This window comes from Staurois parvus, unplaced genomic scaffold, assembly GCF_062004578.1.
Source record: "Staurois parvus isolate SC_StPar_1 unplaced genomic scaffold, SC_StPar_1.0 ptg000715l, whole genome shotgun sequence".
In the NCBI taxonomy this organism is placed as follows: Eukaryota; Metazoa; Chordata; class Amphibia; order Anura; family Ranidae; genus Staurois; species Staurois parvus.
This window is the reverse complement of record NW_028318511.1, coordinates 2,073,737-2,093,218: the sequence shown is the minus strand read 5'-3', so window position 1 is coordinate 2,093,218 and position 19,482 is coordinate 2,073,737. Positions and strand designations below refer to the sequence as shown.

General features: G+C 39.5%; 1 protein-coding gene across 4 annotated transcripts in view; it reads right to left on the bottom strand.

The window, feature by feature from the left end:
- Nucleotides 1-5,945: 5,945 nt before the first annotated feature.
- The window catches only part of LOC149445614 (uncharacterized), an 86,508-nt gene continuing 72,971 nt past the window's right edge, over nt 5,946-19,482 (bottom strand). For all 4 annotated transcript variants that reach the window (XM_089653536.1, XM_089653537.1, XM_089653538.1 and 1 more), the window contains 8 exons: nt 17,838-18,107; nt 17,212-17,310; nt 14,162-14,202; nt 11,843-11,971; nt 10,178-10,276; nt 8,357-8,485; nt 6,596-6,653; nt 5,946-6,123 (listed from right to left, as the gene is read on the bottom strand). In XM_089653536.1, coding sequence (XP_089509662.1) covers nt 5,957-6,123; nt 6,596-6,653; nt 8,357-8,485; nt 10,178-10,276; nt 11,843-11,971; nt 14,162-14,202; nt 17,212-17,310; nt 17,838-18,107 — 992 coding nt within the window. In that variant the 3' untranslated portion in view covers nt 5,946-5,956. The remainder of the gene's footprint in view (nt 6,124-6,595; nt 6,654-8,356; nt 8,486-10,177; nt 10,277-11,842; nt 11,972-14,161; nt 14,203-17,211; nt 17,311-17,837; nt 18,108-19,482) is intronic.

The following is a 19,482-nucleotide window of genomic DNA, read 5'->3' as shown; positions in this document are numbered from 1 at the left end:
CCATGTTCAGATACAGGTGTAGGCCCCTTCAAATCCCTTCTTTACAACTCCATGGGTTTCTGGAAACACTCAGTGAAGAGGGTTCTCTGCTTTCCTCCCTCAGCAGGTAGGAGAGGCCACATCTTATGAGGCAGAGATAGCAGAAAAAGCAATTTACAGCCAGGTGGAAGGCCCTCCACTGTCAGAAACCTGCAGGCAGTCAGACCAGAATGCTAAAGCAGGACCAAACTACTGTAGGGCATCCAATCCTAATTTCTACCAGACTAGATCTGTTCCAATTATACATTTAAAAAATGTTATATATTGCAGTTTACCAGTTCTTAGATGCAGTAATCACATTAGTTTTTGTTTTTTCTGGATTTGTTTTCTTTTATTTTCATCTGGTGATCCGGGCCTGTAACACCTTTGGCCACTCCTCCATTGTATCTATAGAGGCAAGCATGGCTGTCACACAAGCTTGACTTCAAACACGTATGAAGAAAAAGCAAGTTACAAAATAAACCTCCCAAAAAGTTCTTGCGGTAACCAAGCAAAAATTACAGAGTTGATCAAGTTTAATACACCAATGTTTAGGAACTGCAGTAGATCCAGTTTTCAAGGTGACAAGCAAACCCCAATCTTTATTGACTACATATGCCTTGATTACATTTGCCTATACCAAATTGCAGAGATGGTATAGAAGCAAAATCCGCAAGTAAATCATTCGAAAGAATTTAAATCATGCCCATCCCATTACTGTAATTTATGTACATTGCTCTCAAGAAAGGTGTTTTTTTTTTCCTTTGAGGTTTTTTGTGGGAATGCTGACTCTCTTTTTATGCACAGTTATATGCGGCATCAATGTTTGTCTTGCACTCTGCAGCTGTGGCAGTAAGTGTCTGGTGATGGATGAATTTGTCTGCAGTGGATTTCAAAAATGGCTGCATTTGTTTATCTCCTATATATGGTGGATTGATGGGACTAATAGTTTATATAATAAAGATAAGGTTCTCTATGCTTTCTTTTAGGCTCACAGGAAGTGAAATGGACACTGCATTTCTTGTGAGATCAACAGGTATTTGTTGTACTTGCTGAAAATAAAAGTCTGAAATGTGAAAATGAATACAGCCACCTTGCCTAAGGACTGCAGTACATAAAATGTTTTGGTTTTGGGTTTAGATGCACTTTAACGACTAAAAATTTACAGAACAAGAGTGCTTTTTCAGATTAGTTTTGCCCTTCTTTAGATCATAAAACAAAAATTACCACACAAGTGTCTTGCTTTGAAGTTTAATAAAATCTACATTTAAAAAATAACAACAGTATAGTAAGAATGTAGCCTCTCTCATTCAATAAAAAGTATACATTGTTGTAAGGAGACAGTACAAATGTTGAAATATTACTTTCTACAAAACTACTCAAAACTGTAAAGCTACCATGAAGTTCTGAATGAGCAATAGCAGAGGCTCATGCTGTAAAGCATGCTGATGTCTTCCAGTTATCAGAATTAGTCTTCATTGCTGTGACTTCCAATTTGTCTACTATTCTGATTTTTAGCGGATAAACTTCCTAATGCACTGGAAGGACTATTGGGTGTACAGTAAGCACTAACGCAGCCACATCTGAGCACACTGGTGTAGGTGTAGGCAATGCGAGCTCCGTTGGCACATTTCATTTCAACAGTCTTCTTTCCGACTTCGAGCTCTGAGCAACATGAACATGTGTGCACCATGCTCCTGGTAGCCACAGAGTACCTGAACAATGAAAAGTAATATAATTAGTAAAAGGAAGTGCATAACAAGGGTAGAACCAATTCCACCAAACACTTGTACTAAAAACTGCTATGCCCAACTAACCATTTTATTTTATACCTTTAATTATCAGATCACAAACCAGTCTGGAGTAAAAATTGGCCATACCAGCCATTGATTAACATATAACAAACATTCCTTTAAAACAAACATATTAAAGATTGCCGATCTTTGAAAGCACTAAAACCTGTAATCTAATTTTGTATCTCTGGAAACACTTAAAGATTCCCAGTCGCAACACTCAGCTCAGGAACAAGCTTGCAGAGAACTCCATGTCACAAATTCCCAAAGAACCCATAGTTAACTGGAATTCAAAAGAGAACACCATAGCAAAGAGGGGTCCCTAGCATCTAATAGTAGTACTATTTTTAACACCTCCAGAGACCCAAATTTCCAGACCACTATGACCTCAGAACTATCCATCAATCAAGTACAAATATCAGGGCAGGGGGGGCGGGTGGAGTTTCTTCTTCAGCCAGCTCCAAACTGACTCTAGCTCTCACCTCTCCCTAGTGCTACATTTGAAAACCTCCTTCACCTTTAAACTCTGCAAACCCTGGTGAGTAGCTAATATTTCCTGACATATGTTAACCCTTTCCAACCGGCCTCCACTGTTCCCCCAGTTGTGACTGCACTCTGCATAAATTTCTTTTTTTTGCTCTGCGCCTATCTGTTTTGTTATCCAGAACTACGACTTTAGCTGCCTAAAAAAAGAGAAAATATTGTTGTATGCAGATATAATGTGCGGTGACTGTAAAAACCAGGAATAGTTTTGAGTACTCTTAGGGCTGAATATTATACTGATATTTTAGCACACTTCAGGTTTGCAATTATTCCCAACCATCCACCCCACCCCCCTTCATTCCAACTAATCCATTACAATGAAAGGCTATTTAAAGTAAACCCATACTTGAAGAAATAATGAGACTGCCATTGATGCCCTCCTTCTTAAATTACGCATTCTGTCACTGGTTTTGGTTTTAATACTTCCTCAGCCGCTGAACTAGAAGTATGCAGCAATTGAAGGCAGAACTGATATGCATATTTGTTTCAGATCAAGCAAGCTATGTATAAATTTCCTATGCATCTGGTTTTAATAGATGTGTTATATAATATACGATTTTCCATCCTTTTTAGCATCCACGTACACTATATTGCTAAATGTTTTGGGACACTCCTATAATTCATTGGATTCAGGTGTTCCAATCGCCTCCATGGGCACAGGTGTATAAAATTGGGAACTGAGTGAATTCAAGTGTGGTACCGTGATTGCCACCTGTGCAATAAGTTCATCCATGAAATTTCCTTGCTACTAAATATTTCAAGGTCAGCTGTGTATTATAACAAAGTGGAAGTAACTGGGAACAACAGCAACTCAGCCACAAAGTTGTAGGCCACGTAAAATGGCAGAGCAGGGTCAGTGCATGCTGAAGCACACTGTGCGCAGAAGTCACCAACTGTCTGCAGAGTCAATAGCTAAAGACCTCCAAAGTTCATATGGCCTGCAGATTAGCAAAACAGCAGTGCGTAGAGAGCTTCATGGAATAGGTTTCCATGGCCGAGCAGCTGCAGCTAAGCCTTACATCACCAACTGCAATGCAAAGCGTCGGATGCAGTGATGTAAAGCACGCCGCCACTAGACTCTAGAGCAGTGGAGATGTGTTCTCTAGAGTAATGGATCATGCTTCTCTGTCTGGAAATCCAATGGACATTTCTGTGTTTGGCAGCTGCCAGGAGAACGGTACTTGCCTGACTGCATCGTGCCAAGTGTAAAGTTTGGTGGAGGGAGGATTATGGTGTGGAGTTTTTCAGAGGTTGGGCTTGGCCCCTTAGTTCCAGTGAAGGGAACTCTTAAGGCATCAGCATACCTAGACATTTTGGACAATTTCATGCTCCCAAGTTTGTGGGAACAGTTTGGAGATGGCCCCTTCCTGTTTCAACATGACTGCACACCAGTTCAAAAAGCAAAGTCCATAAAGACATGGATGAATGAGTTTGGGGTGGAGGAACTTGACTGGCCTACACAGAGTCCTGACCTCAACCCGATAAAACACCTTTGGGATGAATTAGAGCGGAGACTGTGAGCAAGGTCTTCAAGGTCAACATCAGTGCCTGGCCTCACAAATGCGCTTCTAGAAGGATGGTGAAACATTCCCATAGACCAGGGGTGGGCAACCTGTGACTCTCCAGCTGTTGCAGGTCTACAAGTTCCATCATGCCTCTGAAAGTCATAGCTGTAACTGTCAGTTTTGCAATGCCTCATGGGACCTGTAGAATCATGCTTGTAACTTCTGGTCTTTGCAATGCCTAATGGGAAATGTAGTTCCACAACAGCTGGAGAGCCGCAGGTTGTCCACCCCTGCCCTAGACACACTCCTAAACCTTGTGGACAGTCTTTCCAGAAAAGTTTAAGCTGTTATAGCTGCAAAGGGAGGGCCAACTCAATATTGAACCTTACGGACTAAGAATGGGATGCCATTAAAGTTCATGTGCGTGTAAAGGCAGGCGTCCCAATACTTTTGGCAATATATTGTATGTGCTGTTTGAGCATGAGTCTATTTTAAAGTGGGACTTCAGGCAAAAATCTAAATTGAAATTCACAGACACACAGAAGAGAGACAGCAGAAAAAAGACCAAGTGGTCCGAGTCTGCCCCAGTTTTTTTTTCTTACTTTTATATACAGTGTATGTTTTTGTTTTTTAACTTTTTCTGTATAGAGTATACAGTAGATCTGTTTGTCCCAAGCATATTTGAATCCACTTACTGCTGACTGACTCACTACCTTTGATGGAAGTCTTTTCCAAGTGTCAACTACTCTTTGGTGAAAAATAACTTTCTTAGATTAGTTTTGAACTTTCCTCTTGTTAGTTTGAGGTTCAGGTCCCATGTTCTTGTCTTCATATTGAAAATACTGTCCTGCTGAACCTTATTCACCCCATTGATATATTCAAAGTGGTTCTAAATGTAGAAGGTTTTTTACACTATTGCATTGCCCTGTGTGCATCGGGCCATAGGCTTATTACGAATTAATAAAATACAAAAACATAAATGTATTGAAAGGTTCAAATAAGCAAATCCACCGGGCCTTAGCCCGTTGTTTGGGTTGACTTGCGAATGATCCAGCTCTGACTCTGTATTTAGCTGTTTGCCTGCAATTTGGACTTAAGGACACGTGCAAAGTGATTTGTGGCAAAATGAATGGGCTAAATGCAACGTATGTTAACATACAATAAAATGTACTATGTGTGTGCAGTAAAGCCTCAGTGTGAAAGTACTCTAAGCACCCCAGTGAACTCATTAAACACTAGAAAAGTAACCACATATTGGACTTACATGGAAGTTCCCATGCAGGGTCCTCCACAATATGTGAGTTCCACTGTCGCCTTGCAGTCGTTTTGTGTCAGAACAGTAATATTCGTACGAACACTGCAGTCAGGCACTTTAGTTGATGGTGTGACTGATGATCCTGGTATATTGGGAAGTGTGGTGGAGTCTATTGAAAAACAGAAAAATTATTTAACATTTCTATATAATATGGAAGGTGAAATTGAGATTGTTATGTTAGTTAAAGAGAACCCGTCACCACCTTAAAATTGCAAGTAAAGACACAGAAAAATCAAGTATTTTAAATGCTTATTTGCAGCATTTTTATTTTCTCCTTAACAATGTTATATTCACTTGTAATATGACTCTCATGTCCCTACATAATGTTTAGGCTGCTTTCACACTGATCCATTTTTCTTTCACTTTCACGTTTCGGGTCCGATGTGTTTTTTTAAAATCCTGCTTGCTGCACCTTTGGGGTGGTTAAAAACGCACAGTAAAAACACACCTCCTTATTGAAATGCACCCGCATTGCGTTTTTGGTGCTGTTTTTGAGTCACATGTCCTGTAAAAAACACATCGCAAACACTGAAAACACGTTTTTGCTACTGATCAGTGTGAAAGTAGCCTTATACAGCATCCAGAAGAGTATTGAAGGGGAAAACTAGAGTGTATAGCTATGGCTGGGGCTGCTGACATCACATCCAAGATGGTGGTGCCCAGCATACTGTATAATTTATGGGAATATTGTTGTTGAAATTATAGATCTGGTGGAAAGATCTTGTTTATATTCAGTTTATTGTAATATTAGAATAAAAAAGTAAGGCTAACTCTTGTTTGTTTCATGAAGGAAAAGAATATTGCATGAACTTTGTCAAAGCTATGTATGTTTTTGTTACTGAAGATAGTCTTTTGCTTTGAATATAAAAAAAAAGTTTTGATGACATACCATTTCCTCCAGGCACCTTAGATGAGGATGTGACTGAGTTTCCTGGTGTTGTGTTGAGGTCTGTTGAAACATAGAATCACGGTTTAACATTTCCATATAATATAGACGGTGAGGTTGTTATGTTAGTTTAAGTGAACCTGTCACCACCTTAAAATTACAAGTAAAGACACAGAAAAATCAAGTTGTTGGCGCCCAGCAGCAGATCCAGATATACAAATGCATAACCTTCCTAAAAATACGTTGAATGCAAATACTGTAAGAGAATATTATGTTATGTATTATGTGCAGTATATTATGTATGTATTATTTATATTATATAATATCATGAATGGGACTATTACTGTTGAAATTAATGATCTGGTGACAGGGTCTCTTTATCTGCTGTTTTTTTGTAATATTACACTAAAAATATAAATCACTTCTTTGTTTCAGGAAGGAAAGAACATTGCCTGAAGTAAGACAGAACCACGTATGTTTATGTGACTGAAGTTGGTGTTTTGCTTTGAACATGAAAAAAGTTTTGATAACGTACCATATCTTAAAGGCTGACAAGTCCTGCAGCAGCCATTTGCATCATATTGAATGGTGCTCTAAAATGAGAGAGACACACTGAAAGTTACACATTTGTTTTGTTGAATAAAGAAAAACTCTTCTGAAGCTCAGCTACAATGCATAGATTTTACTAAAATTCTTCTTACATTTTTACATGAGATAGTTCATACCAAGGATATCAAATCTGTCAAAGTTTTAAAATGTTTTTCCTTTAGCTATGCTTCAAGAAAATGAATCTCTATGGATAAATACGTATATTGCAAGAAAACAAAACTCTATAGCTAAATAAGGTCAGTTATGACCAGGGACCCTATTTTAATGTTCAGCTGCTCACCACAAACATGCCTAGAACATGTAATAAGTGTCCCTGCTTACTGTGAGTGAAAGCATGAATACCTGACTCTTACAGGAATATCCCTTTTTCTAATTGCTATTATGAGGTAGGAGGACTCAAGTGCCGGGTCACACATATGCAGATTGGTGCATTGGCGGTGTAGATTCAGTGCAGTTTAAACAAGAGTCATGTACGATTTCTGAAAAGTGTAATCAGATTACAGGCTATTGACTTGATAAAACCCTGAGCTGATCCTGTCTTGAAACTGATGTAAACCTGACCTGAACCACTGAATAACTACTGTGTTTAGCTGTGAAACCTGAGCTTCAATCCACACCGCACATGTGTAAATCAGCACTAAATCTACAGGTAAAGTAGCAAATCCTTTCAATCACTGCTTCATAGGTGAGGGCTGGTGCTACTACCCGTCTGGTGGTGATCTTTATCTATCATGAACTACATGTGTTTTGCAAAGACTAACGTATGACCAAACTAGAAAGGCCTGATTGTTTTTTTTTCCATTGATAATGGGTTAATTTGCCTTGCTTTTATGTTGCTTTAAGCAGTCTTTCAGTTAACCATTAAGTTGCTTCAAAATGCCTTTGCATTTACATTGACTTGTATGGGTATGCAAAGCAGCTTGAAAGCAAACAAAAGATCATCAGTACATTAGCCCTTAAAGCAGCGGTTCTCAACCTGTGGGTCGCGACCCCTTTGGGGGTCGAACAACCCTTTCACAGGGGTCTCCTAAGACCATCAGAAAACACATATTTCCGATGGTCATAGGAACCGAGACACCGCTCCTCTATCAGTCTCCAGGCGGGTCCGCCCACATGCAGATACGTCCACATTTCCCTGGACCGCGATGTGTGCGCGGGATGACATGCCACCCCTGTCATCTGGCCACATCCCCGGGATCACTCAACAGCTCCGCCTCCTCGCCAGTGATTGACTGCCGGAACTGTAGCTCAGGAGAGGCACACAGGCGGCCAATCACCGGCGAGGAGGTGGAGCTTGGAGAGGAGGAGCCGAGCAGCAGTGCGAAGATCAAAGAAGATCGAGCGAGGGAGCGGCCGGAGAAGGAAGGCAGCTGACAGATGGTGCTGCTGCAGCCAGGTATGCTGGCTGTAGATGGGAGAGGGAGAGAGCGAGCCCAGGCTGGAGCAGGAGTCAGCAAGGTAAGTATTGCCATTGCTACTATGTAACAAATGTGGGCATCTCACTGTTCTCAACCAGGGCTCAGAAGTGCCAGATTTGCAAAATACAAGGCTGATTGTTTCTGATTTAATTTTAAAACGTGCCACTGGGAGTTTTAAAATGGACAGTCTTTTACTTATTTCTGGAAAGTGTACAGTAGGCAGTGTTCTTTCTAAAGGCAAACATTTTTTAGAAGTTTTTTTAACCTACCATGTCACATTTAGTGATGTCCAACTCTTGGCAGACCGTCTGCACTTTGGTAAGAACAGGCTGGCCGTCTTCTTCATTACATTCATAGTAGCTGCATCTGTTGCTGGGGGTACTGTATGTCTGACCAACCTGAGAGACAAAGTTTTCCTTGTCAGTTTATTTAGGTCTATAGGCAACACAATATTCCACATTTAGTTCTGGATAGTATATTAATAGTAGGCAAGGATTAACTTACCTTTTCTGGTCATATGACAAATTGTCATGTGGTCTTAATTGAATCAGAGGACCATTTTCCTGCAGAGCTGCTGATTGGCAATCTCTGCTTGATTGTCATTATAGAAAATACATTTAACCTTTTTGGTTCTGCATTTTTTTTTCTCAGTTCCACTTCACAAATATGCGAATTGGATGCATTTTGAATCGCATGTCATTTGCATGACATATGAACCAAATGGCTTTTCTATGGAGCCGGTTCACATATGTGGGGGCCGAAGCCAGTGAGACGTCATGCATTCTACAACAGAACAGCAAAATCAATTGTTCTCTATGTGCCCTGTTCACAACACTAGTATCCAGGGGCGGACTGATCATTTGGAAACTCGGGCACTGCCGAGGGCCCAGGGTCAGTAGGGGGCCCCATGAGATGCCCCTGGTACCTTTTCATAAGCTTTTTTGAGTTTGGGCACGGACACAGGGGCCCCATGATCCCCTATTGCCGGGGGCCCCATGAGTTGTCAGTCCGCCCCTGCTAGTATCACATCGAGATTTTTTTCTGCTCAGGATTCTGCAACGTGTATAAAACTAATTGCAGCGTGCATGAATACCGATGTCAACTGATGTCTCTACAAGTGAAATCTGCATGTCAATTTCCATCAGTTTTCATGCACGTATGGTGTGAACGACGGCCTCAAAAAGTGTCCGGTCCGATTTTCAGCCTGGTTCAGGTGCGATTTCCACTGTTAGACACATTAACAATTTGCACCTGAATCGCACCTGAACCACTGAACGAAGTTGCACTGGAAGGGGATTGAAATCGCACTGCAAGCTGGCCCCACACATACAGTATGTGAACCCAGGCATAAAAACAATGTCAACATTCAAGCACATGCCTGCTTTAAATGGAATATGAAACTATGGCTTGTGTACTAAAACAAAATAATGTAGCCTCTGCAAATGTCCTTAAAATCTGTGCTTTTCCTTGGTGCAAAAATCAGAAGATGTCAAATAACCCAATGTAAGTCAGGCTTACACTATAAGATACATTTCAGTCACCTTTACATTTACAATTTGAAAGGAGGTGACAGGGATTTGTTCTTAATATGTAAGACTCTCGGTACACTATTCAATATGGGCATAATTAGCGTCAGTAACAAACTTGAAATGAGCATTTTGTCGTTGGAGTTGGACCTGTATACAATGAAAAATGATACTAAGCATACTGAAATATAGATTTTGAGTTTTCAAACAAATTATTTAGAGATTTTTCAGCATGCAAGTTTTAAAAGCCATTCTTTTGAATTGCCCTGGTATTATAAAATGGAAAAAGCAGCTGTTGTAGCCACATCATCTACCATGGCCACAAATGTTCCCAGCAAAGGTTTGCCATATAACTTACTACAACTCCTACTTATCTATGGGAAACTTGAAATGAACACATTTTTTTAAAGAAAGTGCCTGAAGAAAAGGCACGAAAAACAATATTTTGGCATAAAATACACAAACACAAGGCACACAGCCACACAAAATCGGTGCTTTATGTAAGTAAAGGCAATTCAAAATGTTCTAAAAGACATAATTCAATTATAGAGGATGGGCATTTACCGCTAGGCTGACATCAGTATTCTTCTCTCCTTTCATGGTACATTGTTTGGCCACACACTCTCCACAGCATTGTCCACTTATCTGTTTGTATTCATAGCCCTATGAAATAAAGCACACATAATAAAGATTGAAAATAAAGAAATTACATTACTGATGAGTGGCTATGTGCTTACATGAATGTAAAACTGCATCAATTTGTTCTTTTATATTGGCCCAGAGGAATTTGGCTGTAAAAGTGTACAGAATTTACTTTATTGTGTGTGTGTGTATGTATGTATATATATATATATATATATATATATATATATATATATATATTTGTGTGTGTACTCTACTTTAAAACAGTTGTAAACTCTGTGTAATCTGCAGTTACTTTTTTTTGCCTAGGTCTACTTTTCCATCCATTCCACAGTGCTTTGTGGCTAGCTTTGTGGCTAGGCAGCTGCTATATTGGTGGAGAAGCAAGCTCTTCCTTTTACTGCCATCCTGATGATAACATTAATATCATCTAGTAAGAGTCGGAATGGGCAGGTATGCTTATTAAACTCCTAATAGGCTCCTATGAGGGTTGGAGAAAGGAGTGTGCCTAGGTACTGTCCCATGTACAGGAGTGTTTTCTTGCTTCTAATTATGAACTTTATAGTATGTGAAAAGTACATTTATTGTTTATTTTGTCAAATTAAACTGTGCTAAGCAATTCCTGTTTTGCAATAATTTTGCCCTTTTAACAATAAAAATGAAACTCCCTCAGTTTATCCCCCTGGGACAAATATTCACCTTCAGCCCTTATCCAGTGAACTGCCTTGTGCGGCTTCGCTCAGAGCCACAGTTTTGCTTTCAAAAATGTCACTTCATATTGCACGTGTGCCACAGTTATATTCTTTCTTATGGGAAGGTGAATCCTGGATGCCACCTTGAGTACAGCTTTTCCATGAAAATGAATGGAGTCACGACACTCCTATGCAATACTAACAGCTGTTTTGTAAGACTGGCTTAGAGCAAGCTGCACATTGAAGAATGCTGGATTGGGCTCGATGGTGAGTTAGGAGTTAGGGAAATTTAATGAAGACAAAGATAAAGTTGTCCTTTAAATCTTCTTGGGATTTTCAGTCTAATTAACTACATAATTAGTGTAAATTGTAATGCATGTTTAGGTATATAGCTAGCATTTTTAAAGAATACCACTGAGTTGGTTTGAATGGAAACATTAGGATCAGTACACAAAAAAGCTTTAGGAACTTTTTTTTTCTCCAATGCACCTCAATGCAATGCATTGGCATGCACAGGCCCAAGGTAAATAATGAATTTTCTATATATTTTACTTGTCCTGAAAAAATGCATTACTGTTGTGAACAGGATCCAACAAGGTAATAAGAAAGGTAACAACTTTTACTGGTAAGCTAGGAAGTCTTTATCTTCCCTTATTCAAGTATGATCTCACTTTTCCTTGTCATTGACCCATTATAGGCATTATCCCAATGTGTTTATTGGTTAGAAAGGGTTTTCACAGTTGATATTTTGGTGTTTGGCTTTCAGGCAAAGGCTATTTGACATTAAAAATTAGCAAATGTCACTAAACTCTTGTGAACACTCTGCCCCGGGGCACAGAAAGCTGCTTTCCCACCATGTAATGTGCTGTATTACCACAGTTAAATAAATTCTTACTGATTTGCAGGCAGTGTTGCAGGCAATTGGAGAGCATTTTATTGCGTAGAATCCTGAAATCATGTCCATATCGTGAGAACATTCACAAGTCTGACAGGCTCTAGCTGGCTGTGGTATAAGTGATCCACGCTAAAAGAAAAATAAATAAGAAGGAAAAAAACATTTTTATTTCCAGTATAAACACACAATATCTACACCCTTATATATTTGAATAGAGGCCTCAATTAGCTACTGTACATTCATTCTCAAAAAACGACTTGATGAAAGCAACAGCCCTTACTGAGGTATATAAACCAAAATCAAAAATGCAACATATTGTAACTCAGCCATCATTAAACATAGTGGCTGCATCCCTTTTTTGTAGGCTTTCCCCCTCTGTTTTCACCTGGTGATCTGACCAGCAAAACACCTTCTGTATTAAAATGCCAGCACTTTGAATAGATTAGCACAGACTGCACATTTGGACAGCAGCATTGTCAGTCTGGGTGGAGGGGAGTGTTAGATGTACTAGCAAATTTAGATATACACATTGGAGCAAACTCCAGTTCACAAGCAGTTAAAGTAGCCATTTTTTGGAGATAACGTTTTTACATGAATAGATAAAAGCTGACCATTGTAAACAACCCTGTCAGTAGGACATGGTTTGTCTCAACACTCTATCTGCTACATTTGCAGGAGAGCTTGTTCTGTTGAGAAACAACAGACTTACTGGCTGGATCACCAGATGAAGGTAAAGAAAACAAAGCCTAAAAAGGAAAACTAATGCAGCCATCACATGTAAGAATTGGTAAGCTGCTAAATAATAAATCAGGGTTTCTCAACCAGGGTTCTGTGGAACCCTAGGGGTTCTCCAGAGGTTGCTAGGGGTTCCTTGAGCAATCAGCAATTTTTGCCTCTCAGGTAAGTTCCCACTGACACCCTTGATCTTTTAAGCAATCTGTAAGGGGGTAATTCTTCCCAATGACCACAAGTGTAAGGAGCATTTTCACCTCTGACTATCACACTAATGTATCATGAATTGTACATATAGTCATTTTTAGCAGGGGTTCCCTGAGATCGGAAAGTTATGTCAAGGGTTCCTCTGCATTGAAAAGGTTGAGAAAGACTGGAATAAATGTTTGATTTTGGGTTAATGCCACTTTAATAGCTAATCAGCAATCATCTGTTATTTTTAGTGCCATGGCATGATCAAAGGTAAATTCCTGTTGGATGATATAAGCTACTATACTAAATATTTCAAGCTGGCTATTCAGGCATCAATTAAAGGGCCATTCCACCCAACAATGTTTTTTAAATTTATGATTGGTGTTTGGTGAGCAGAGTCACCTACACCTTTTGTATCTCTTAGGCACTCCAACAGCAAAATTCCTTTGCCTGTATCTTTCAACTCTTTTCCTTTTTGGGTGTTTTGGTTGTACCCTCCCACCCCAGAGCAAGAGAACGTCACAGCACACCATGGATTTCCAGAATGGATTCAAAGCTTTATTTAGCAATTACATTATTACAGCAGAAGTGTTCACCCCTTCTGTTATATTCCCTATAATATTAAATACATTGAAAAGCATAGAGGGAGCCTGAGACCCCTTAATCATGGTTGTGGCAGGTGTGCAGCAATGAAGCATGCATATTTTAGAAAGAAGTCCTTGAGAGATATAGGAAACTTTTTAGGGTAAATGAAGTTGTAGTTTCCACTCTTGCCCTCCTTACCACTATTACCCCCCCCCCCACACACACGCACACACCACCACCATTACTGTAATTAATTGGTAATAGTGCCTGTCTACAAGGGGTTTTACTTTTGAACGGCTTCCTATTCCTTACAAGTTAGCGGGAATGCAAAAATAGCTGTAAGCAGGTTGAGGCAGCTTACAAGGATGCACTTGTGAAGGCATTCAGATGTGCCTCACACACATTTCAAACTAATCTCTAATATAGTCTAAATGCACCTGAAAGCATGCATTTGCCTATGGATATAGGCTCTTACAGTAGCTGCCAACATTCACAGCATACCCTAATTTTTCATTTCAAAAGAAAGCCAACAAAACACCCACAGCAATAAACTACTACTACTTTGTGTACTTTTGATAGGCAGCATTCCATTAGAGAACTATACATTACCCTAATGTGATTACACGAAGGAAAGCCCCCCTGCTGGCCGATGCTAAGGTAAAGTTTAAAATTTCTTACTGGACCAGAATTTAATTTGTAACCATGGGCAACAAATATTTATCCAAATCTTTATCAATCAGTCCTAATGTTGCCACGTAACAGCTATTTAATTTCAATTAGTAAAGATTGTCACTTTTTAGAGTGTTTTACCTGGTACACATCATTTTCATATACACAGACAGTGTCCGGTACTGTGAAAAAATACACACAAAAAAAGTTATGAGTAACATCATAACAACTATATACTGAATACATCAACTCATTCCATCTTTTTTTTATTTAAGTCAGATTTTATTTATTGCATTTTGTAACCTTTTTTCCAGTCTTCTTGTACAGAGAAAAAAAATCAAATAAAGACAGCTGTGTATACAAAAGAACAAAAATAGAAATTACAAGTGAAATAATATAAGTGAGCGCTTTTCAAATAAAGCAGCTAGGCACACAGGATAACCAATAACAATCCTCACAAAGACATATGTAAAAAAGTGCAGCGCTAAAATAAAAACAAAAATAATGCATCCAATAAAAAATTGCAGTGTACAAAGGACTAACCGTCCTGAAAGGAATAATGGCCGCCGGAGCTCCACAATGCTCCGACGGCGTGACGTCACGGTGTATGTAGGCTTTTTCTTCCGCGAGATGTCTGAGGATTTGCTTGGCACGTAATGCGTAAGGAGGAGCCTACGTACGCTGTGACGTCACGTCGTCGGAGCATCATGGAGCTCCAGCGGCCATTATTCCTTTCAGGATGGTTAGTCCTTTGTACACTGCAATTTTTTATTGGATGCATCCTCTGCTGCTGTCGCATGCTTTTAATAAATGCTGTTTATTAAACAATACATCACTATGGGCACCTTTTTTTCTTGACCCCTTGTGGGGAGCATCTCTTTTTAGACACCATAACCCGCTCTACCCAGTGAAGGACTCTTACCCTTTGATGGAGCTGTGCCTGGTTTTACCCTTAAAGGGAACTTTTTAACTATCTATGTGCCATCCGTGGATCCACACAGATGACCACTTGCTGAACTGTAGGATATCTACACTGCACATTTAATGTGCACATCTGATTAGTGTGCATTTCTCACTTTATTTTACCTCCATTGGGACTATTAATATATTTTTTATTTTATTTACTATTTTTATTTTTGTTTTTATTTTAGCGCTGCACTTTTTTACATATAAAAATAGAAATTAAACTGATAAAATGAATGAAGTTCCACTTCTGAGCTGCAAGCTGCATATTGTATATGATGCATAAGCTACTGTGGGGACTCAGATTTCATCACATTGCACTGCATTTTAGGGGGATAGAATTAGGGTACATTAGACAACATACTGTAAGTGATATGCATCTCGCATTTCATTATCAGGATAGCGTTTGGCATAAAATCTTTAATCAGTTCCACATGTAGACTTTAGTGCAAGTTCTATTATCTATCTGTATTAAATAACTGGTGCACTTTAAGCATGAGTATGAAAGCATGTCAGGGTGTCATTTATTTGACCCAACCAGCTATACCAAATTCCATTGAATTTGCTTGGAATGCCTCATGTTTTCCAAAGGAGAGCATGAGGTGTATCTCCTGGGCCACTCAGCCGTTGTGGGTAGAAATGTTCTATTTCCATCTCTATTTCCTTACTATTATTTTGCAAGCAAAGAATAGAGCTCTGGTTGCACTACCCAAGCAAAACTCATTCCATTTTACTGGGCAAACAGCAAAATACATTGGATCTGTAACTTTGCCGTGGAGAAAGGATACGGTCAATTTAAATCCTTGATATACTATAAAATGTAGTCTGCCATTTACATGGAAACAAGGATTTTTTTCTCAGAAAATAGGCGCAGGAACTAAACCATGACTCCCCAAATCCCCCCTCCGAAACGCACCCTCCAAAACATATCAAATAGTGCATGTGGTCGACTGTAACTAACAGCAGGAGGGTCTTAAGGGGACATTAAATACCAGGAGTGCATTATGTACAGAGTGCAGAGTTGGGGGGGGGGGTTGCACACTGAGTGCAGAGTTCAGGGGTGTGCTATGTGTATAGTTTGGGGGTGCAATACATACATAGTGCAGAGTTCAGTGGTGCACTGCATACAGAGTTCAGCTTTCTTACACAGTTCCTTACCTCTGCATCCCCCATCCACATCTCATTTTCACTCCTATTCAGCCCTGATCTCTGCATTCAGCCCCCCTCCACTGCCCCATCTTCTCCCTCCCTCCTTAAAAGCTCCACCATCTTCCACATGTCTTACTTTTGTTGCTGTATTAAGTAGCACCCAGCTGGCTCAAGTACTTCCCCGCACACTGTATCTGCCTCCGCCTCTCTCCCTTGCAGGAAGATCATCCACTGGGGGTGTCGGCATCCATGCCCTGGGCACCTGCATCTCCCTTGTCACCATCCTGCACTCAGTGGGAGCCACTCAGGAGATCAGATTTGTTGGAGCCACTGGGAGACAAGCTGTCACTTGTAAACACAGAAGCTGGACTTCTGTGTTTACAAATGATAGGGGTGAACAGGGAGCAGAGGGTCTGAGCCAGAGGTGGTGTAATTGAGTTCCAGCAAGTTCCAGCTGAAAAAAGCCCTGCTTGGAAACCATTTCAATTTCTTCCACTGCCTGCACAGATTGTTACCTTGAACACTGTAAATCTAGCCGCAGCTCCTTTGCCAAATGTGTTTTAGAATTTACCTTCTTTAATGCTTGGATGCTGTCTTTTATTGGATTTGGGAGTATCCGGCTTTTTTTGACATTATACTAGTTGTTATTTACCCCACACTCATTCCAGCACTGGGGGGGTCAATAACAACTCTACAGGTAATAATAGAAGAACTGGGCTTATGTAGACACCTGCAAAACTACAGATTTAAACTTTTTGAAACCTAATCTGGTAATATTTTTTCAGCTTGTTGCTTTTATATAATCAGACAATAAGTTCCCATGTTAAGTGCTCTGTGTTTATAGTAGATCTCAACTAGTAGCACATATAAATTGAAAGTAGATGTCTGGAATGTAAAGATGCAGTTACTAATGTTACCTATATGCTCTTTTTTATCCTAGAGTTAGAATATTCTGGGATATAACTTAGGCATTAGGACTGGTGTACAGAGTTCAGTTTAATTTTGTGAATAGTATCCTATTGTGAACAAAAAACAATGAGACAGCATAATAATTTGATTAAAATATCAAAAGTACATACCGCAAGTAATGTTGACACAGCAAGCACCAGGAGGTAAGAAAGACACTACTTTGTAGCCAGACCCACATTTTGGCATTTGACAAACGCATTCATCACAAGCTATATGAGAAGAAGAGGAAGTGGAGTAAATACTTTATTTTTTCCTGTGATTAAGGTATTAAGTCAGCACTCTGTATGCTAAACTAAAAAAGGCCAGTTAATTTTCCATTATCTTCACCTGATATTCCTGCAAAAATACACTTCTTGTCCCTTCATGTCTGTACTTACTGTATGTCTCTAATGCATCTCTGGAGGCAGCCACAGTTGCCATGCAGGCCAAGCTTCAAACATCTCCATACGTGGTGGATTGATGGGGCTAGTTTTCTTTTATACAATAAAGGTTCTGTGCACTTTCCTTTAAACTTACAGGAAGCGTTAAGTAAACTGAATTTCAGGCAAGATCAACAGGAATTTTCTACTTCCTAATTTTTGTATTTTCTACTTGCAATATTTTGCTTTCTAGAAATGTTCTTTGCCTAAAAAAGAAAACTAAGCAGCCACCACTAAGGACTGGTCAGCTGCAACATATTAAATGTAAGGATTTATAGTTCCTAACAGGTCATTCATAAACTATTGCTTATACTTACGAGTAGTGGGAGGGGCTGTAGTTGATAGACGTGTTGAGAGGGTAACTGGTGTTTTAGTTGTCGAACCAGTTGTTGAGGATGTAGTTGTTGATTTAGTTATTTCAGATGTGGTTGTTGGTACAGTTATTGTCACTGTGGTTGTTGATTTTGAAGTAGAAGGTGTTGTTGTTTCTGAACAATTTCCAACAAATTTTTCTGGTTGGCATTTGCTGCTACATATTGCATAATATTCACAGCCGTTCAGATCTGCAGTTCTGTAAATAATATCACCTTAAAGACAAAATAAAAAAAAACATAGGCATTAAGAAATTAGATACAGAAGGTATTAACTTTAACAATAAAGCATATTGACCTCTATTGATCCCAAACCTCCTATGTCAATATGTATTATTTTGAAACTATTGACTATCAGGATATTGGCACATGCATAAGGGCTATACATAAAACACTAAATCATACCCACCTATTAAAGAATCAGAATCTATTTATGGGTGAGGAACAAAAGTAATAACATACATAAACTGGCATGAACCTGCTTTCATGTACACGTTACTTTTCTTTGTATACTTCAAAGGATTATGCAAAGAGCTTGAGAGGTAGTGAGTAGGCCTCACCTAGCAATGTCCTGGGACTTTTCCAGTCAGGCTTCAGAAGGTATGCAAATGGCTTACACCTATAGCAAGGGCATTATCCAACTTAATCAGAGCTGCACAGTTTGTTTTTATCTACAGACACCCCTTATTTGCATAGGCAGCTTTTTGGTAAAGGTGAACTATCCCTTTAAATGAAACCCTGCCTGGCCTAAACCTTTCTAGGGTAAGGAAGGTGCCTACGAGTGGCTGTAAGTACTTGGATTTTATGCCCAGGATGTAAGAAGGAGGTCAGACTGACTAGAGATTGAAGCAGTATTAAACCCAAAAGAAAACATTTATTATATTGCAGCTTACCATTTCTCAGATGTGATGACTGTATTAGTTTCCTTTTTTTAATCTTTTTTTTTCTTCTATTTTTATCTGGTGAACCAGCCAGCAAGTCTACTTTTTTCAAAAGCTCAACCTTTTCAGCTCTCCAGCAGAATGTATCAGTTTACATGGATGAGGCAAACCACTGAACACTGGCAGGGATGATTAAAGTGATTTGGTTTTATTTATTTATGCAAAACCTTTATTCCAAAAGGAAAAAAAAAAATGTTTCCTGTAACAGACTATAAAGTGTGTGTAGCCAGGTTGCCTACTGTATGTATAGATAGCATCCAGCTATCCAGGTCAGGGGAAAAGGGTTAAAGTTTTTGCTGCTTTTCCCCAGTAGATTCATGGGGGTCTATCCTCCTTCCTGTGACATATAAAAGGGAAGAGGTCTGGCTTCTAGAGGGGAACTTGGGGGGCTCTAGGGAAACGTATGTGGAACACATGCTGAGGACTTGCTGGGACCTATGGTCCACTCTGGAATGTTGATATGCCGGAAGAACCCTGGAACATGAAATTCTCTGTTAGAATATCACCAAGCTTGGACTTTCCTCTAAGAAACTTCACCTATGTAGATAACCTGGGGCAGCTACAGTTAGGTTTAGCTACATACGGAATGTCTTTGCATGTTATACCTAGCAGGGCCCTCTGTTTCCTCTTGTACCAAATTGTATTGTACC